This window comes from Heterostelium album (genome assembly GCF_000004825.1).
Source record: "Heterostelium album PN500 unplaced genomic scaffold PPL_scaffold14, whole genome shotgun sequence".
Classification (NCBI taxonomy): Eukaryota; Evosea; class Eumycetozoa; order Acytosteliales; family Acytosteliaceae; genus Heterostelium; species Heterostelium album.
Window position 1 is genome coordinate 497,719 of NW_008805076.1, and position 22,927 is coordinate 520,645.

General features: G+C 31.6%; 3 protein-coding genes and 1 non-coding gene across 4 annotated transcripts; 3 read left to right on the top strand and 1 right to left on the bottom strand.

Annotated features, from left to right (window-relative positions):
• Positions 1–275: 275 nt before the first annotated feature.
• PPL_10551 (uncharacterized protein) lies at positions 276–20,038 on the top strand (the record flags this gene model as incomplete). Its single annotated transcript, XM_020581321.1, has 25 exons — positions 276–318; positions 1,235–1,947; positions 2,031–3,047; positions 3,255–3,644; positions 3,710–5,765; positions 5,859–6,920; positions 6,996–7,280; positions 7,370–7,894; positions 7,964–9,271; positions 9,342–9,878; positions 9,952–10,659; positions 10,730–10,851; positions 10,941–10,995; positions 11,067–12,350; positions 12,420–12,599; positions 12,681–13,241; positions 13,312–14,051; positions 14,471–14,490; positions 15,565–15,612; positions 15,786–16,303; positions 16,376–16,690; positions 16,762–17,082; positions 17,146–17,826; positions 17,889–18,290; positions 18,366–20,038. The coding sequence occupies 25 exons, from the start codon at positions 276–278 to the stop codon at positions 20,036–20,038; spliced, it is 15,564 nt and encodes a 5,187-aa protein (XP_020428108.1).
• On the bottom strand, positions 14,702–14,772 carry PPL_10552. The gene has a single exon. It is a non-coding gene; the product is annotated as a tRNA-Glu (tRNA).
• Positions 20,039–20,462: 424 nt separating the features above from the next.
• On the top strand, positions 20,463–21,359 carry PPL_10553 (SDR family oxidoreductase; the record flags this gene model as incomplete). Its single annotated transcript, XM_020581322.1, has 1 exon — positions 20,463–21,359. The coding sequence occupies one exon, from the start codon at positions 20,463–20,465 to the stop codon at positions 21,357–21,359; it is 897 nt and encodes a 298-aa protein (XP_020428109.1).
• A 362-nt stretch (positions 21,360–21,721) lies between these two features.
• PPL_10554 (SDR family oxidoreductase) lies at positions 21,722–22,679 on the top strand (the record flags this gene model as incomplete). The annotated part of the gene is made up of 2 exons (XM_020581323.1): positions 21,722–22,303; positions 22,389–22,679. The coding sequence occupies 2 exons, from the start codon at positions 21,722–21,724 to the stop codon at positions 22,677–22,679; spliced, it is 873 nt and encodes a 290-aa protein (XP_020428110.1).
• Positions 22,680–22,927: the final 248 nt, after the last annotated feature.

Sequence of the window (22,927 nt, forward strand, 5' to 3'; positions counted from 1 at the left end):
AAAAAAAAATGGCTCTCAACTTTCGCCGAAGATTGTGCAGAACTAATCCTCAGGTCCCCCATGAGTTTTTTTAATATGTAAAAAATTATTTTTTTGCAAAAAAAAAACCTTGCTGGGTTTTGAAAATTATTTTTTACATATTAAATTAAATTCAAAAAAGCCTTGAGGTTTTTTTTCCCATGTTCTGAAAATGGGGGTGTTTGCCAATTTTATTTTTAATTTAACAAATCCATATTAAAAAACTAAGCTGGGATCCCCAGCCGATGTTCTGCACAATGTCCGATTACGCATCAATTTTAACAAAAAATGTAAAAATTAGTTAATGTGATCTGAGTGGTTTTTTCCATTTATGGTTACAACAGTAGGTTGTTTTGATATGCTTTTTCCCTCATTTGCCAACTTTGTAAAATAATGCAATCAGAAAGATCATAATTCTTGTGTTGTCATTACACGAAACTTAATGTAATCTCTCCTGCCCTTCCTTCTATAAGTCAAAAGCTTTGAAGGCTATAAACTTTTAGCGTGCCACAATTACAAAAATGATTCATATTTTTCGTTTCAAAATAAAAATACGAAATTTGCTTTTGACTTCTATAACGCTCAAAATAAAAAATTTTGGAGTAAAAATAGGTCCAAAACTCGAACCAAAATTTTGTAGAAATCCTTTTTTAGGAATAAGATTAGTCCATCATAATGCAAACTTAAGTAAAAATTACAATTTTGTTTTCTGGGTTAATTAATTCATGTTTGAGGTTACCAATCAAAACTATCTTCCCTCTGTATATCGTTAATAGACGCTATGATTTGGATTAAAAGAGCGACAAGGATCTTTTGCAAAAATCAATTTATCAACAAAATAAAAAAAACCAAGGGTTGGTGTACTTATTTTATTTGGGTTACAGGCTCCAAGAGCTAGTTTACACTTTGCACTTTTATTCCCTAAAAGGTAATAAACATTAGGCCATCAAAAGTAAAATGATTCCGTTGAGAGACAAACCGTGATCGCTAAATATCTAGCTTTTGTATAATAGTTTTTCAAAAAAAAAATAAATAAATTTTTTTATTAGTTTGAAACGAGTGATTGATTGGACGAGTTTCATCTCGGTATCTAATCACATGTAAAATTTTATTAAAATCAATAATAATATTAATATTTAAAAAAATATGAAGAATAAATATTTATATATTTATATATTAATTATATTTATTTGTAATAATATTTCTTTTATTACAGCTAATCCAAGTTGTTTGTCACCTGACAACAATAATGTGCAATGGTGGTATATCAAAAAACTACCATTAACCAATGCTTATTTGTATATGGACGAGCATAATGTCATTTTTCTTAGTGATATCACTTTGGATGAAAGTTCACTTGGAAGAACGCTTGAGAGTATCAAAAACAATGAAGTTTTGATGTTCAATGACAAGCCCTGGCAGTTTGGTGACAAAAATGGAAATCAAGAGACACCTCTAAATGGCCAGTGGCAACCTGATCAGTATGGTACATCCAAAGGATTTGTTGCACTTACCAGTTCTGGAAATGGAATTCACTTAAAACACACTATGCCTGGTTTTCCTGCTATTTTGCCCACTAATAATGAGGTTGCTATGCCTTCAAGCTATCCAGGAAAGTGGTTCCCTCAAGACTACCATTTGGCTGATGAACAATCGATTAATTTGAATATCGGTCATTCATTTTTATGTCATACTCTTATCGGCCTTAGCGATTTAGAGATGACTGCATTTTTTAATACTTTAGTGCCATTGGTTCCAAAGATTTATTTTAACACATTCAGTGAAAGAAATCTAAGATTCTTGAATAATATATTTGACGGATCAATCGTTGATTCCTCAGCCAAACAGTACATCAGCCCAACTATTGAAATCCACAGTGGTTTACAATCAAGTGCTTGGCAATCTTTCTTTGGATACACTACTGTTCCTGTAAGTAAATAGATGATATTGAATTTCACTTGTAACAAAGTTAGTATAAATATAAATGCTAATGATTCTATTGTATTAATTAGAGAGATGCCGTTGCCACTGCTAGTTTTAGTAGTTTGGTCGAGAATAGATTGCCAATTGATTTTTCAAATCAATACAACATACCTTTGGAGAGTAGACATTGGATATCGGATGTCGAGGCACCAGGATTTGCATTTGACAAACTCAGAATATGTCTTGGTGATTACCATCCAACTTTGTCTTCATCGCCTGCCACGTTTGTGTGTGTTGTTACCTCGAGTGCTGCCAATACTTTCCTAATCAATACTGCCTACAAACTTAGATCAAGTATTTGCTCGTCACTTGATTGTGAGACTAAACTGCAGAGTGATTTCAATGGAAAAGGTCAAGTTAGATTCCAAGTCAACACTGTCAGTACCAATATCGGTTCACTCCTTTCTCGTACTCCATTCGATTCAAGTCTTCCTGATACTGAATTGACTGTTGTGCCTGCTTCCGATCCGTCATGTCAGGGTGATTGTGGTATCTTTGAATATCAAACTGATGAATTTGCTTCTGTTGACATTGTCAAGTACTTCACCCCTGAGATTAGATTGTATCTGAAAGATAATAAGAGAGGTATTAGTATTCAATACTATTCCGAAGACTCTGAATACATCGTATACTCTACCAATCTAAAGTATCAAGACAATCTATTTTCACCAGAGACTGTCAGTACTTACGATACAAATGTATTAATGTTTTATCGTACTTTACAAATGTTGGTAGATTTGTATCCAATTGTCAACACTGATAGCACTTCCACACCACCACCACCACAAATTACAGTAAAAATTAATAATCAACACACAGCAATAATCAACGATAACAACAACTATGGAATACAGATCGATAACTTGTGTATTGATGATTTATTCCTTTCATATTCTTATCACTACATAACATCATTAAATAATAACTATAAATTAGATTCTCTAAATATTAATGATCGAATTCAACAAAAAGAATCAGATGAATATGCGGAACAATTAGCAACAAGCAAAGCATTGATTTATTCTTTCGCGCTCAAATTCAAACAGGTAAGAATGAAAAACCGCTCTTTTTATATTTTTTTTTTTGATTGATCGTTAAAATATCTTACTAACTATTTTTTTTATTTATTTTATTTATTTTATTTATTTTTTATTTTAATTTTAAATTTATTTTATTTATTTATTTTTATTTATTTATTTTTTTTTATATATTTATTTTATTATAATATTTAATTATTTTTCAAAAAATAACAGGATATTTTCCCATATCTGAGATCAGATATAAAACAAATCATTCATTGTGATTCACCTGTTTCACTTGAAATCTATCAAAAGAATGGAGTTGTTCAACCAGTTGCTCGTTCTTCAGGACTCATTGCATCATTCCTTTGGGATATCATCGATAACCAAGCTGATCAAGATGAGATATTCTACCAAGATAGCTTTACCAGTGGATTAGATTCCTTATCATTCCCACTGATCAAAGAGATCATCAAAGAGAATGTTCCATCCGATATATTCACAATCATCGATATTCTAAAGTCAAAGATTCAGAGTTCTGTCATCGACACAACAATGATTTTTGACAACCTAGATCGTGTCATGAATTTAAATTATATTTACAAATGTAATTTCTGTTTGGATGTAAGTAGTATTTAATTTATTATTTTATGAATATCATTCTAACAATCAAACTTTTTAATTTTCAGAGTCCAACAAATCCACCAACAGACCCAATTTATGAGATATTAGGAAGATTTCAAGTTTGTGAATCGAATTTCCAAACACTTTCACTCAGTAAACTTTATGAAACTGTTGGAAAATGGGTTCAATTTGATGAAAATCAATTATCATCCAATGTTATTTGGATGGCGATTTATGAATCTCCATTGATCACATATTTACGTAGTTCACAATATTTGAAGTATCAAATTGGTATTCGAGATAGATATTACTGTAATATTCCAATGCACCAAGGTTATCCATTCTCTTCGATCACTCCACTTGGTCTTGATATTATCACGGAATTGATTGGTGTTTTAACTCAAACAGAAAAAGTTATCACCTATGGAGATCGCCTTTCAACCTATTTTATTCCATTGGAGAATGAACCAGAGGAAGGTTTTGGAATTGTCATGTTTGATGGAAAGATCTGTAGCTTTACTCATTCAACAAAAGTTGAGTTTGAAAGTGGAGAACTTCTTCAAAGTTGTCCAGTTGATCCATTCATTTTCTCCGTTGGACCATTGACAGGTGACACCAAAGATGAAACAACACTCATCATCAAAGGTCGAAATCTTCAATATCTCCTAGTAAAGTTTGGTGACATTTACCTCGAAGACTGTGACTATACCAAAGAAGATGATCTCCACCAAAAGCAATGTACAATTCCATCTGGACTTGGAACCAAATTGATTTCAATCACTACACCAAAAGAACCTTCACTTAGACTTCCAAACACATTCCAATTCCAATACAATGCACCAACAATCAGTTCTCCACGACCATCTGAACAATTCAACACAGTAGGTTCAGAGGTTACACTTTATGGAAGCAATCTTTTCTCCAAGACATCAACAGTAAACGACATTAAGTTAAAGATTGGTGGAGTCTCGATCGCATTGATCTCTGGTGGCATCCAAGATTCAAAAGAATATATTACATTTAAAACCAGAGGATCTGGATTGAACAAAAATATTTCAATTGAAGTTGGTGGTCAAATTTATGAACAACTTGATTTTATTGATCATAAAGCACCAAAGATCGATTCAATCTCCAAAGTAATGTGGAAAACCAATGGAGAAGAAGATATAATTATCACTGGTTCTCAATTTGGTGATGAATCTCTGACAATTGATGAAGCACCAATCTCGAGTTTGACCTGCAATAGTCTCATTCGTGACAGTGACAACAAGATTACTTGTAAATCTGTCATTGGTGGTGGAAAGAATCTTAAATTCAGTATTCATGTCGATTCACAACAATCCAACTTTTTACCTTTCGATTATATTGCACCAACTATTCTTCAAGTTATTCAAGAACCATTCGTCAACACATCATATGGAGGTAATTTCTGGGTTGTTGGTCTCAATCTTGCAACAATGACCGAGTTTGTTCCATCAGTTAATATGTCCAATGATCATTATCAACTTTATGAGTGTATTGTAGATGAAGAAAGTGTTTGTTTTCCAAACAAGCTATATTCAAATGAAGATGGTCAAGCAATTGAAGTACCAACACAACAAACACCAGATAAAGATTTCGATCCATACATTGAAATAGATAAAGAATTCAGATCAATGGAATTTGATTGTATTAAGTGTAGACTACCAGCAGGTGTTGGAAATGACAACATTGTCATCCTTGAAGTTCTTCAACAACTATCTGGAAATTCAACAGACTCACTCGTTTTCCCAAGACCATTAATCTCCAAAGTAACCAACAACACATCTGGAACTGATGGTTCAGTAACACTCTCAATTTTTGGAACGAATTTCTCACCAAAAGAACAAAAATTCGTTTATGATGAAGAATCTGAGGATTATTATGAAGTTCCACTTATCGAATATGAACGTGGATTTGACAGAAGTAATATTTCCATTGGTCACTACCATTTGAAGAATATCACATGGGTGAAATCATCATTGGTACATACAGAGATCTATGCTGGTGTTGGTGCCAATCTTACAATTTCTCTCTTCTTGGGAAATCAATCAATGTTAAACATTGAACCAAATCAAATTCTATTTAATTTCTCATATGAAAGTAAGTTTTAAAAGTTTATATAATGCTATTCTTATAAATTTGATAGATATTAACATTAAACACTCTCTTTCTATATTTTATTTTATATTTTAGGACCAAATATCTCAGAGATTGTTGGAAATTTGAATACAAGTGCCAACAATGAAATTACAATCAATGGTTTCAATTTCATTCCCAAGAATCAAACGTTTTTGAAACAATCAGATTTCGACACCAGTTATTTAACAATCGGAGAAAACAATTGCACAACACCAACTTGGACAAACTCAACTTCATTTACATGCACTCTCCATCCAGGAATTGGTGCCAACTTGACATTAACCGTTTTCATTGGAAATCAATCGAATATCGATGGAGTCAAGAATTTCTCTTATTCTGAACCTCACATTAAGAGTGTAGATTCAAGTGATACCAAAGGAGGATCAGTCATTACAATTCATGGTGTCAACTTTGTTCCGAAAGATGTTGATCCAAAAGACTCTAAAGTTTTAATCGATGATGTTGAATGTAAAAATATCAATTGGATTGATCAAGACAGAATCGAATGCACTCCACCACCTGGAATTGGTAAAAATATATCGTTGGAAGTTGGAATCGCCAATCAAAATACAACTGAAAACATATTCAAATATAATGAACCAAGTATTGAAGAGATTCCAAATGTTTTGACACAGGGTGAATTGATCACAATCAAAGGAACCAATTTCGTTCCGAAAGATGTTGATCCAAAAGGTTCCAATGTCACCATCAATGACGAACTTTGTGATGATATCACATTCATCGATGAAACACAAATATCATGCAAATTCCTCAAAGGTATCGGAAAAGACCAACCATTATCAATATCGATCGATTCACAAAGTGTCAAAGCTAAATTCAATTACAAAATTCCAGAGATTACAGAAATACCAAACAGTGATACATCTGGATCAATGATCACAATCAAAGGAGAGAACTTTGTTCCAAAAGATGTTCAAGATGGTGGACCAACCTCGAGTTATGTCGAAGTCAATGGAAAGAAATGCACAGATTACGATTGGATCAATCACAATCAACTTTCATGTAAAATCCCAATTGGTATTGGAAAGAATGTTCCATTTAAACTTTACATTGGAAAACAAACACATTCAAACAATCAACATATCGATTATAATCGTAAGTTTAAAAAATATAAATATTTAAACAATTATTGATATTAATACTAATATTAATATTAAACAATAATAATAGCACCTTCACTACCAAGTGATTCAGATTATTCGGGACCAACCAATGGTGATTTGACTTTGATGATCACTGGATCAAACTTTGTACCTTCTGATTTGGCATCATCAACACCAACCAACGATCAAAATAATTATGTAAAGATTGGTGGTAAATCATGTCAATCACTGACTTGGAAAGATTCGGATTCATTAAAATGTAAGATTCCAATTGGTACTGGTGTCAAGAAATCAATTGAAATCAAAGTCGGAGGTCAATTAAATCAACAAAATACCTATTTCTCTTATGACAGTATGTTAAAATTATTTTACAATCAATAATAATAATAATTATAGTATATTTTTATTAACATCATAACTTGTTTCTATTTCTAACTTTAGAACCAAATATACGTGAAATAACACCAGAGAAAGGAAGAATGGCAAGAAATACAATCGTCACTATCAAAGGAACCAATTTTGGAAATGTCCAAGATAAAGTCAGTATCGATGGTAAAGATTGTAATGTTTTCACATGGAATCATGAACAGATTGTATGTGTTGCTCCTCAATCCAGTTCTGAAGGTGAAAAAACAGTTTCAGTAACAGTTGACTCACAACAATCGAATCAAAACATCAAATACACCTATTATGACAAGCCAAAGATTGAGAGAATCGAACCAAAAGAAGGATCAATCGATGGAGATGAACAATTGACAATCTATGGATCGAATTTGATTGAAGATGGAAGTACTTTGAAGGTATACTTTAAGAAACAAGAATGTCCAGTTGATTCTTCAACAAAAGATCAAATCGTATTCATCAACAAGAAAGGAGCTGGTCAAAACATTGAAATTTATATCAAATTGGTAAATTCAAAACTTTCTGATCAAATTTCAAATACAAACACTGAATTCTCTTTCACTGGTAAGTTTTTATTGAATAATAATCAATTAATTATCATAGAATTATATCTAACTTTTCTTGCTCTTATAGGTCCAACTATCAGCAAAATTTATCCAGAATCTGGAGATAAAAACACGAAACAACCAATTGAAATTACTGGTACAAATCTTGGACTTGTTGGAGATGAACCATCTGTCATGATTGGCTCCAAAGAATGTTCCAATGTCAAAGTGATCTCATCATCAAAGGTGACATGCATCGTTCCAACTTCTTCAACTGCAAAATTAGAACCAGTCAAGTTAACTTTTTATTCTAAAGAAGCCACCTCATCCTATGAGTACACTGAAGAAGAGAGCAGCAGTGAAAGTGAAAGTGAAAGTGAAAGTAGCAGTAGTGACAGTGTATCTGATAGCACTGAAGAGCCTGAGCCTGAAGAAATTATGACCCAAATGTTCTATATTATTGGAGTTCCACCAATCGTTTGGCCAGTACCACCAGGTCCACCTCCAATCATCCCAGTTCCTGTTATGGTTGTAAATGTTCTAAAAGGATCGACTGCATACGAAATCTTTAGAAAAACGATGATATTGAAAACACCAGACAACTTTGAATTCCCATTCTCAGACTTTGACTCTATCAAGATCGATTGGGGAAAGATCACATCCTCTAGTCTCACCAAATCTAAATTTAAAATTAAAATTAGATTCAAGATTAGTTTCAAATTAAAGAGTGGAAAATCATGGTCATGTGAATCTGACAGCTCTGATGAAGATGATAATGATTCAGATGGATGGACTCGACCAACTGTAGAAGGAGGTCCACCTCAAGGTAAATTCCCACAATGGTTATTGCCAGTAGGAAGCGATCCAAATCAAATTCCAACTGAATTACCAAACCCTCCAGCACTCCTCCTCAAATCTAAAATCAAAGGTCGTCTATTTGAAGACAAGAATCAAAACATGAAATTTGATGGTGATGATACTCCAATCAACAAAAATCAAACGTTTATGATTGGAATTGTCAATGATGATGGAGATTACACCAATGGTAAAGTCAATTCTGATGGAACATATGAAGTGGAAACTGACAAACAACTTGGTCTTTACACTTTGGTTGTGACATCAATACCAATATTTAGCAATGCAAACTACTTCCTTCCACAAACTAGATTCCATATTCCATTCACTTTTGAAGGATATGAACAGAATATTCCTGTGTTCACCAAATCACCACTTGGATGTTTGGGAACTGTCGAAACCTATTCAAAGAAGATCACATTACAATATGGTGAATATAATTTGTTGGATTTCGGAGTCTACATGTTTGAAACTTCCACTCCTAAATTCCCAGATTATTGCCAAGTCAATCTATTTGCAAATAACATTGCCATTAAATATAGTAAGTAGTTTATAATAAAAGTAAATATAAATGATCATATACTAACGATGGTTCGATTAATTTTCAACAGAGACAACATCAGATTTAACATTATTCTTGGATACCAATTTAGATGGAAGTCCAGATAGCTCAATATCTTCAGTTGATTACGATGTTGTATCTACTGTTGATGGAAAACAGTTAATTCGTAGCTACTCTTATAAGGATAAGAAATCATTTGATTTACCATCGAGTTCATACATTCGATTCAAAGAAAGTACAGGAATGACACCAATCATCAACAACTATTATGTTAAAGTTGAAGATCCAAATAAGATTTCAACAATTTCAAGCAAACTTGGATTCATAAACATTGTACCATCAAAGACGATCTCATTCATTGGTTCCAATTCACAAATACTTTCACTCACCTTTGGAAAGTTCACCAAACAATTTTTTACCAATATCGAATGGACTGACACCACATTATCATTCACACCAAAGACCAATCAAACTGTAATTTTCAGCAAAGATGATGAAGACACCAATGGCCGAATCGCCTCACCAAATGGAAATCAATATGTTCTCAACAAAATCACTTTTGGAAATGTTGAAATTGTCAATCAATGTATGTTTTTATTTTATATATTTTGTTAAAAAGTACTCATTTATTAACAAAATTTATTCTATTTATTATTTAGATCTATTCTCAAATGTAATTCCAAGTACTGGTGATAAGATTGTGATATCGAATGATTACCCATACAAAACAGCATCCTATTTTATTGATTCCGTTCAAATTAAATGTGATATTCTTGATTCACTCCATTATAAATGTGATATCCCAGCGTCAACTGGAGGAGTAAATACCAAACAAATTACATCCAAATGGAATGATATGAATCTTTATAACATTCATACTCTCACCTATTCCCAATCACAAACCACCACAACATCATCAACAACATCTAGCACTGGAACTTCATCAACTACTGGTGGAGTAACCACTGGTGAGATAACTACAAGCTCATCAGCTACTGGTGGAATAACCACCACTGGTGAGATAACAACAACTTCAACAACATCGACAACTGGTGGTGGTTCATTTTCAAGCTATATCTATGGTTATATTCACGATGACAGAAATTATAACAATCAATATGATCAAGGTGAACCTTTCTTGACAAACTTCAAAATTCAAGTTATTGGAAATAATAACTTTGATTATAGAACCACAAGTAATGAAAGTGGAATCTTTGAATTCAGAGTTGTCGAACCTGGAACTTACAAGATCACAATTGATTCCGATGATATCGATGAAACACCATACTTTATTCCAATACAAACTGTTTATGTCAGAGTTTCAAATCAACTCACAATTGTTTCAAATATTACTGTTTTCTCGAAATGTAAGTTATTTCCTCATTTCAAAATATACCTGTACCCCTTATTAATAATATTATTTATTTATTAAATTAGCAAATTATGAATGTTTCGGAACAATATCCAATGCAGAACGAGAAACACTTTCAATTCAATATGGTTCATTTAATTTATCAAACTTTAAGTATAATTATAATTCAGATTATCAAACCTATTCAGTAAGTAACCATTTTCTATTATAAATTATAAATTATAAATTGCTCAAAAAAAAAAAAACAAAAAAACTAATTTTATTTTAAACTATTAGTTCCCACCAATTTGTAATGTAATCTTGGAAGACTCAATTATTACAGTTAAATATAGTATGTATATTCACAATAATAACTCGAGTTCAATTATTTATTTATTTACTAATATTAATAATAACTTTTAGAATCAATGTTGAATTTATCAGTATTCTATGATGAGAATTTCAATGGATTAAATGATGATAATGCAACATACCCAGTGAATATATCAGTTTTAGTTCAATCGAATTTGAAAGATAAACAATTTGAAAGATCGTTTATCATTGATAAAGCTCCATACTTTATTGTGACAGATATTCCAGGTGACTCTTTTATCAATATGACACAAAGAACAGATTCATGGAATACAACAATCGGATTCAACACCAAAAACTATTCAATTCCAGATGCAACATTATTCTCAACAATCGATGACAGTTTAATATTGTTTACATCGAATCCAAACAACACAATATCATTATTCAATGACAGAAATATCTCAAACAATACTCTTACCATTCCTTTTGGCAAATACAACTCAACATTCTTTGATAATCTTTCATGGAATACTTCAAATTTGACATTGACCACAATGCCAGATCAAATTGTTGTAATAACCTTGAACAATGGTTCATCGATAGTCATTGAAAACAATCAAACAGCCAACTTTATTAATTTCAATATTACAACGATTGAATTGATCTATTTAGATCTTTTCAAAGAACTCCCATTGATCCCATTGGTTGGTGGTTCTATTAAGTTATTCAATGTTTATTGGAATTATTCGATTCAACCAGAGTTATCAATTGAAGGATTCAAGATGAACTGTTTAATTTCATCAATTGACTCATCTTTTGTTGATTGTTCAGTTCCACCATATTTGATTGGTGATCTCAAGAAAGCAATCAAAGTTACTTGGAATGGAATGGATTTGTACCAAAACGGATTTATTACCTATGAAACACCTTTGACAACAACGTCAACAACATCAACCAGCACCACTGGAATTCCAACAACAACTGGTGGTTCTGACACAACAACGACTGGTGGCTCTGGTTCAACTACGACTACATCGACAACTGGTGATTCAACAACAGCCGGAGGTACAACAGCTGGAAGTACAACAGGAGGCACAACTCAAACAACTTTACTCGTTGGATACCTATTTAATGACACCAATTTCGATGGAATCTTTGATTCTTCCGAAAAACCAATGAGAAATATCAAAGTTGAAATTATTGGACCTGTCAATTCAAGTACAACAACTTCATCAACAGGTCAGTTTAGTTTCATCAATTTGATTCCAGGATCATATGAAATCAAAGTCGATTTCAATGAATCATCAAAGTTCTACAATCCAATTGGAAATTATACAATGCAGGTCACCAATCAATTTATGATCCAAAGAAACATTGCACTATTCTGGAAATGTATGTATCTTCTGTTATAATTAATCATTTGATTCAAAATATTAACACTTTCTAATGTTTAAACTCAAGCACCTCTTGGATGTGTTGGATCAGCAACAACATCAGATTGGACATATTTGGTTCAATATGGATCACACAACTTGACAATATTCAAGTTGAATACCACAAATATCAATTCAACAGCATTTGTTCTTCCAGACTATTGTGTTGGAACTGTTGTCAACAATGAAACAATTGAAATCAAATACAGTAAGTAATTACTTAAAAAAAAAAACAAAATTTACATTTAATAATAACATTAATATTAATTATTGATTTTAAAACTCATAGAAACTTCAATCAATTTAACATTGTATTATGATATTAATATCAACGGAACACTTGATGAATCAGATCTCAAAGTCAATAACACTGTCAATTCAACAATCATGATCACATCGATTGTCAATAATCAAACAATCATCAGAAACATGACATCATTGATGATTCCATCGACATTGTTGATTGATCTTCCATCGAATTCAACATTCACAATCATTTCAGATCCACAATCCAAAACATCAGCAATTCTCAACAACCATCAAATCAGTTTATCAAACTTCACAACATTACACACAATTAACCAATCATTTGCATTCTATAATGAATACCAAAACAACACATTGACACTTGGAAATAATGAAACAATCTCAACATTCACAATTCCATATGGTAAATACAATGTATCGTACTTGGCAACACTTGGATTCAATTCAAGCTCCATTAAATTCAGAACCAATGTCAATCAATCAGTATTACTGAACTATGAGACTGAAACATTAAACATCTCAAATAGTACCATTCAAGTGTTTAACACATCAGGTCTTGATTCAATCGAACTTTATGATCCAAGTAAGTAAAGATAATAGATTCTAATATTGTTTATTCGCTATACTAATATTCATAACATTAATTTAAATAGATCTATTCAATATTTCATTCATTCCAAGTCATGGATCATCAATCAATCTAACCAACAGATATTGGAATTTGAATCAAGCAAATATTTCAATTGAAGGAGTCAATATCGATTGTCATAAACTCAATGATACCGACCAATTCGTATCATGTTCAATTCCAAGATACATAGTTGGTAACTGGACAAGATCAGTTTCGATTTCAATGAACAACCACACACTATATCCAAACTACACAATCACCTATCAAAACAATTGTGAGAATTGTACTCTTGAACAAAAGTTACTCTCCCAATGGACTGTTGATAATGTTAACTATTACCAATATGAAGCGAATATCACCAATTATGGAAGTCACGATCTTTCATTCATGGAGATATCAATTGGTAATGATGAAACCATTTCAAATATGTGGGGTACCACCAAACTTCAACAATATCTCTATTCATTGAATATAGAAGGTGTATTTAAGAGCAATACAAGTGACAATCTTGTTTACATCACCAACTCAAGTAAACCACTTGATCTTTTCATTGTTTATTGCACAGAGTTTATTTCAACACCTTCAACAACATCAACAACAACACCAATAACACCAGAACAAAGTTCAAACAATGTCAGAACATCATCTTTTAGAAGCATGTCCAACAACAACAATGACAACAACAACTGTAACTTTGAGATTTCACAAACAATAATGAGTAATTGGACAACAGGTGATCAACATTATACACTTTACTACATGGTAATGAAGAATATCGATAACACCACCAATAAGTACCAACATGTCGAAATCACAATCGACACAAACATTGAATCGATCTATGGAATCAAAGAACTAACAACAAACAACTACTCAATCGATATAGTCTCCGACAACAAACAATTACAAAAAAGAATTTGTCATCATTACAACCAACACTGACATTGATCCAATCATTTCAATCAATCAATGTTCTTAATTATTTTTAAATTAATCAATAAATCAATCAAATTCAATTCTTAACATCAAAGGTGATGGGTTTTTATTATACAGAATGAATCTACACTTCAATTTGTTAAATAAACAACTTTTAGCAATTTTAAAAGTCAAAAAATAATTGTGAGAATTAATAATGTGTTTTTTATTTAATTATTTTTTTATTTTTTTTTTTTTTTTTTTAGGTCCATTGCACTAAGGAGGTGTTTTTTATCACCTCCTCACGAGTTGGTGTCAATGTATTGCCCCATGGGCTCTTAGGACATCAGTTTTATTATATACGTTCCGGTAGCGGGGAAACTTAGTCATTACCGAGCCTCGAACCCGGGTCGAAGTAGTATTTTTTATTTAATTATATCAAAAAAGTTATTCTATATGCGCGCATTAAGGTAATCCTCGATAAGTAAAAAATTTTACTCCCCTTCCGGGAATCGAACCCGGGGTATCAGTGTGAGAGACTAATGTGTTACCACTACACCAAAGAGGATTTGGTTGAAATATATATATCTCCTTTCATTACATTATAAATGAAAAAATAATATAAAAATAATTCTTAATTCTGTCGTGCATCTATCTATATTTATTTGGAGTCTAAAGGTGGTTATTTAAATACTTTGTACTCTCTTATAAAGTTTTTAAAAAAGATATGTGAATACTTTAACAAAAAAAAAAAAAATATAAAAATAACCTGCCTAACCCAACTTATCACAGAATCACCCAACTCAATAATCCCACTCAAACTATATTCATAACATTCATCGTATGAATGTGAACTCTGACAAAAAACCAACCCCAACCAGAAAATGACTGGAAATCCTCAAAAGAAAAGGATTCTCCCTCCCGGATACCTTTACCACACCTAAGATCAAAGACCAAAAAGGGCGAGACACTCTCTTTCCCAGGCCTTACACCGAGAACCACCTCTTCAAAATACTAAACACCTACAAGATAAAAAACAACTTATTTTAGTTTAATTTGATTTGTGATGTTATTTTTTATCTTTTTGCTCTCCTCAAAGAACAAAAATAACTAAAAAAAGTCGGTAAAGATATTTAATTTTATCATGATTTGATTAAAAGAACCGAAAGAAATTACACAAGAAAAAAATTCAAAAAAATTTTGTGGATCGGGTTCACCCACTTTTTCAATTCCAAACCCATTTTTTTGCTGTTTTGAAAATTCTAAAATATTTAAGTTTTTTTATATTTTTTTGATTGAGCTTTTATTAATGACCGTAAGATTTTGAAAAGACACAACAATAGATTTTTTTTACAAAAAGGAATGAATATAAACATATTATTATTCCTTATTTTGGTTGTATTCAATAGTAAGGTTTTACGAAAATAAATCAAAAGATAAATATTAATTGTCATTTGTCTATTACATAGTATATAATACAGATGCAAGATTTACTATTTTAAAATATCAACTCTCACCCCCAACTTTTGTTCAAAAGGGATACTTGAGTTGTAGGTTTCCACTTGGTATTGTAATAAGTAGTGATTCGAGTGTGTTGCACTCTGACTTTGTTCTCGATAACACCACATCTTCAAGCAATGTACTATCGATATCGGCTAAAACTCTATCCTATAGTGATTTAAATCAACAAGTATTCTTGGTAACAGTAATCGCAGACTACGGAGTATTCAATGTGAATTTGAAGATTCAAGATACTTCATATCAATTCGGAAGTTCAGAGTGTCTAACAAAAGATAAATCGTCGTTTAATTTCCTCTATCACACTGATCCTGTGATCGACCGTTCCGATGTTACTGCTTATTTCTACTCAAAAGTATCGAATATCCAACTTGCACCTGACACACTCGTATGCACAACAAACGCACTAGAGTTTACATGTAATTCGGCTTTCATGGACGAACCTAATCAGAACACCATTCAAACCAAGCTTATCCTTAATACTCCATACACTCATTTGACACCAACAGTGGAGTTAAATTATACTATTTACAACGGAAATGTTCTTGCCAGCTTTGAATTACCCAATCCATTTTTAAAGAGTAAGTAAATGAAAAACTTTTTAAAAAAATATTTTTAACTTTTATTTCTTACTGTATTTCTATATTTTATAGAATATAATCCAATGGGGTTCATTAATTTCTTGATGTATCCACCAAAATCCTATAAATATATTCAAAATCCAATCACTTTTGAAAGTTATGATAGTAGCGTGTTTTTAGATGTTACCAGCGATACAAATGGATACATTGGATTCAACTCTACATACTACTCTGGTATCAAACCAATGGCTCTTCGTCAAATGAACAATGCAACAACTTATTATTGGTCTTGCTTTTCAACTACTGGTTCTGCTTTTTCATTCTACAATGCTGAACAATCATCCCCATCTTTTAGTCAAATCAATTCTCTTAGTATTCAAAACTATAGTAGGTTATTTTTAATTAATATAATTTAAAGTAAAAAAAAACCACTAATTACCAATCTATTTTATTTTTAGTGGGAAATATTATTAATGGAGTTACATTAAGTTGTTATACAGATACAGTGAATGGATTATTCATTTATAATTTAAATTTAAATGCAACAATTGTCGATGACTTTAAACTTGATTTTCAAATTGACAATTGTCCCCAAATTACTTTATCTTATCCCAGTTACGATAATATCGCTCAAGAATATTTATATTCTTTCTCTTTCTCATCTATCAAAAATATTACATCATCACAATCAAATGATGTCACTATTTATTATGGATCTACAGATACACTAAGTTTATTTTCGATTATCAATATTAATCAAGCAACAGTTGCTCCTACAGGTAAAATATCAAACATAAAAAACAAAACATAAATATTAATTCTTTTTTTCCCTTTATATATAGGAGCAATTCAATTTAATAATGTTTCAATTTCATTAATCGAAAATGAATTCTATAATATCAAGGTCAACTTTACATCACAATTACCAATATCGAAATTTGAAATATATGATACTCCTGTTGCCTATCCGGCGGGTACATTATTTCCAATATTAAAAATGACCACAGCAAATTTGGTTTCTGGTAATCTTTTCTCAGGTATTCTGGAGACCAATTTCAATGGACTTTATTTCGATAATCTGAACACTAAATCTCTGACTCTAACAGATCGAAGTGGTTTTTCAACTAGAGTGATCAGTTATTATAATAGCGATCTTAAATCAATCGATTCATTAATGCTAACAGATAGATCATTTGATGTTTTAGATATAACTTATTTCAAGTTTGCCAATAATTCAGTCAATTTAACAAATGGTAATGTCGAAACTACATTGTATTTCAACGTTTCCAATCCTTTGAAATATGTCATACCAATATTTTGGAGTTCATCAATCGAGAATGCACAACCATACTTTGGAACTTACAGTGAAGAGTTGGGATTATATTTTATCAATTTTGTAATTGAATCTTGTGAGTTAACTGGTGAATATTCATATGTTTTATCAAATGGAAAGAAAAACTTTAGATCAGCTCAAATCAAATCGAAAATAGGAAATAATGCAACTCTTTTAATTTCTGAATCAAGTAAGTTATTATTTAAACTAAAGCAACATTTAAAAATATAATTTTAATATTTTTTTTAATAGTTGGTGATATTTTAGATCCTTTCTTGGTGGAAGTATCACTCTTCCCATCCAACGATTTAACATTGGGCAGTGGTTCAGTTAAGATTGGATGGAACTTTACAATTCAAGACTCACCAAATGGATTTGGTTTTGGAACAATCAATGTCATTTCAAATTTAAATCGAAATGTTACAATCATTAAATTTGATGAAAACAATCGTGTTTCTGGAAATTCAAGTTATGGAATCTATCAAGTCGATTTCTTGGTCAGTGAAAGCAGTAAATCACAAAACTATACATTTATCAATATGGTTCTTTATGATTCGAAAATGACAAGAACCAAGATACCAAGATATGATCCAAAAACAACAATCATGGGAACTCCGAGTGAAGCCAATCTATTTATAAATGTTAATACTCCAAGTATGTAAAAATAATAGTATTTATTAATTTTGTAATCTTTATCTTTTCTAACCATACAATTCAATATGAAATTAGCTGTGACAAATGAAACACCAGAATTGAAGAATATAATAGTATCCCCACCAAGTATAAATGTAGGATCATTGAATAGAAAGATTGAATTTAATTTCGAAATTTCATATACTTTGATCAATCTTTCAACATCACCAATCATTATTTTAAATAATCCTGAAGAGAATGATATAAATATTGAAACAACTCTTATTGGATACACATCGACCACAAACAAATATTATGGTTCCTATGATTTACCATTTGGATATGGCATTGGATCACTATTTACTTTCTCAATTACCAGAATCGTTAATAATCAATTAAATTACAACTCATATTCAGCTATAGATTTAATGAACAAAGGATTACCATATAGTATCAATAGAACATTCACCAACGATCAACCAATACTCGAATCAACTACACCTGTAAATTCAAATACAAAAAATTTTATCGTATTTGGAAGATCATTAGGTATCGATTCAAATGCAGTTGTTGGATTTATCGATGCAGGAGGTCAAGGATTCCAACCAATTCAAATCACATTTATTTCATCAACTCTGATATCATTCCCAAATATATTCACCAATATCAACTCATTCAATATCTATATAACTGTCAACTCAGTAAAATCAAATACATTACTTATCAATATTATAAACATAAAACCAACAATTCAGATATTCCCAACCTTACCACCAATTCTTTCACCAACACCAACATCCACAAACAAACCAAACTCTTGTCCTGGAACTCCAACATGTTCAGGAAGGGGTGTTTGCAAATCCAATCAATGTGAATGTACTCCACCATATTATGGTCCGTCATGTGCATCTGAGCTTGTTGTAATTCCACCACCTGCCAAACAACCAGAACCATTAACAAACAATAATATTACCGTTGACAACAAGTTTATTATTTCAACAATCCAAATATCGACAATCAAAGAAATCGACTCCACTGGTGCAGAAGTTAATAGATTCGTTCCAAGCACATGGATTATAAATGATCAAAGTAATTCAAGTCATGTGAAATACGATTATTCTTCGATATTGGAAAACAGATTTACAACAATCAATATCACAATCGAATTCTTCAAAGATGCAACCAACTTTACATTTGGAGATCAACTATTTAGACTATCACCATCATCGATCAAATTCACGATATCATTAACATCATACAACTTCCAAGATAAGTTAAATTACCTTCAAATCGAAATGGATATGTCAATGAATTCCAACGAAGATTCATGTGCATTCCAACAAGTGGATCCCAACGACAATGTTCAATGGATAACCTTGAACATCAACGATCGATCACTTTATGCCAGATTCATTCCATATGCACTGATTGACACCCGAATTCAATCGATCTCACACAAAGTGGTCAGTCAAAACGACAATTCAACATCGTCCACCTCGAAAATTGGAATAGTCATTCCAAACTTTGACTATAAAGTTGTCATTGATCCTGACTTTCAATACTTGGTCGATGTCGACAAACAAGATTACAAAGATAAATGTCAGTCCGATAAATCAAATAGTGTCACCAAGAAGATCATCATTGGTGTGGTTGTTGGTGTTGTTGGTTTTGCAATACTATTAACTCTTATCATTTTTATTATCAAAAAACAAGGATCATATTATAATATGAAATTAAAGATTATTAAACTCACTAAATTAAATAAATAAATAAATAAATAAATAAATAAATAAACTAAATAAATATCTGCATTTTATTAAAACTCGAAAATTAACAATAAAGGGTCTCTTAAAATATTATTTAATTGCTTTTAGGAAAGATTATTGTGTAATATTAAAAATCAAAAAAAAGAAATTGAGCAAAGGCGCCAATCAACAATTAACGAATTAATTTTTTTTTTTCACACACACCTTCTAAGAAGTAGAAAAAAAAAAAAAAAAACTTCTAAGAAGCAATACACCTCCTCTGCATAATATATTAATGAATCACACAAACATCTTAGAATGTTTGGAACAAATAATGTTATACTCAAGTACTTTACTCGTAACTATAAATAATGAATGAAATGTATTTATCAAATCAAATCAAAATAAATAAAATAGGATAAAATTAATATTAATACAATAAATAAAAATGTCATCATCATCTTTATTAGAAATTAAATCAAATGATAAAGTCTGGTATATTACAGGTGCCTCAAAAGGACTTGGCCTAATTTTCGTAAAAAAGCTGTTGGCTTATGGATTCAAGGTTGTTGGTACCTCCAGAAATAAACAACAACTGATCGATGCCGTTGGTCCCCTTGCAACACCCGACAATTTCTTGGCAGTCAAGGTCGAGCTAGACAATGAAGAGAGTGTTAAACAATCGTTGACCGATTCTCTATTGAAGTTTGGTAGAATCGATGTCGTTGTGAACAACGCAGGTTACGGTATCTCTGGTGCACTCGAGGAGAACACCGATGCCGAAGTACGAAAGAATTTCGATATCAATGTATTCGGTGTCTATAATGTGTTGAGAAACGTCACACCAATCTTGAGAGCCCAAGGACACGGACATGTTTTCAATGTCTCTTCGATCGTTTCTTTCGTTGGCTTCCAAGGACACAGTACGTACTCGGCAACGAAATTCGCTATCGACGGTCTCACTGAAGCGTATGCGCAAGAGGTTCGACCATTTGGAATCAGAGCGACCACTATCAATCCGGGATTCTTCAAGTCAGAGTTCGCATCGAACGAGCTCTTCCAGCAGACCAACAAGATCGACTCTTACAAAGCTTTGCATGACGTCATGGAGCAGAGTGTCAAACAAGTGGATATCACATCGAGAGGCGATCCTGCTAAACTTCTAGACTTTATCATCAGAGTCTACCAAACACCAGAGTACGAGAGTACTCATATCTTTGTAGGTGGTGGTGTTTACCCATTGGTCAACTCGAAGATTGACAAATATAAACAAGATCTTGCACAGTGGGAACCATTTGCAACTCAAACCGATTTCGATGATTATAAATCAACAACAAACTACTAAATATATTAAATAAATTAATATTTATATAACCCACTATCTCTCTCTACACAATCACAAATTAATTAAAAAATAATATCTTTGACGAATATAACCCACAACTTTGTAAATCCCATCAGATATTTAAAAAAAAAAAAATCGACAAATATCAAAATAAGTAGTCATATATGTGGTCTACATTCCCAAAAAACATTCAAGATCTTTATAAATGATATTTGAAATGTTCAAATAATCTATTATTGAAAATATCAAAAAAAGAATATAAATATTGATTTTGTATTGTTCTTTACTTAACTTTCTTTATTTATTGATTTGTTTAGAATTTTTTTGTTGCAAAAGAGATATCAGAATAGTAATAAATAAAAATGTCATTAGAGATTAAGACAAATGATAAAGTTTGGTATATTACAGGTGCCTCAAAAGGAATTGGTCTAGTTTTTGTAAAGAATCTATTGAATTTTGGATTCAAAGTGGTAGGAACTTCAAGAAACAAACAAAAGTTGATTGATGCTGTTGGTATTACCACAGATAACTTCTTAGCACTTCAGGTAGAGGTAGACAATGAAGCAAGTGTAAAAGAATCATTTGTAGATACACTTTCAAAGTTTGGTAGAATCGACGTAGTTGTGAACAACGCAGGTTACGGTATCTCTGGTGCACTCGAGGAGAACACCGATGCTGAAGTACGAAAGAATTTCGATATCAATGTATTCGGTGTCTATAATGTGTTGAGAAACGTAACACCAATCTTGAGAGCACAAGGTTATGGTCATGTATTCAACATTTCATCGCTGGCATCATTCATTGGTTATCAAGGTCACGGAACATACTGCGCCACGAAATTCGCTGTCGATGGCCTGACCGAAGCATATGCCAAAGAAGTTAGATCATTTGGAATAAGAGTATCCACAATTAATCCTGGTTATTTTAAATCTGAATTCTATGATGTAAGTTTATAAATAATTATATATTTCTATTTCGATAAACCAAAATTATTAAAGATAAACAAAAAAAAAAAAACAAAAAATATAGTCTGATCATTACAATCAAAATTCAAACAGAATCGATGCTTATAAACCTATTCATGATTTGGTTGACTATCACATCAAAGAGATTAGTGGTAAGCAAAGAGGAGATCCAAGTAAACTTTTGGAATTCATAATCAGAGTCTATCAAACACCAGAATACGAAAGCAATCATATATTCGTAGGTGGTGGTGTATACCCTTCTGTCAATGCCCAACTAAATAAATACAAACAAGATCTTGATCAATGGGAACATTTCGCCACAAATACCGATTTTGATAGTTATGAAGAAAAATAAAAACGACACCAATCAAATCTAAAGATCTTTGAAGAGAAAGCTAAACAAAAATCAAGGTTCCCTCCAAAAATAAAAATAGAAAGTTTTTTGCCTCAACAATAAAATCTTTTTTGCCCAAACGTTGTTATTTTTTTTAAACCCATTTTTTTGTATATCACTGCCCAAGCAGATAACCACTAAACCACACATATTAATTAATTAAAACATTAATCTTTTTTGTTTTTTTTTTTTTTATTGTCGATCAACCG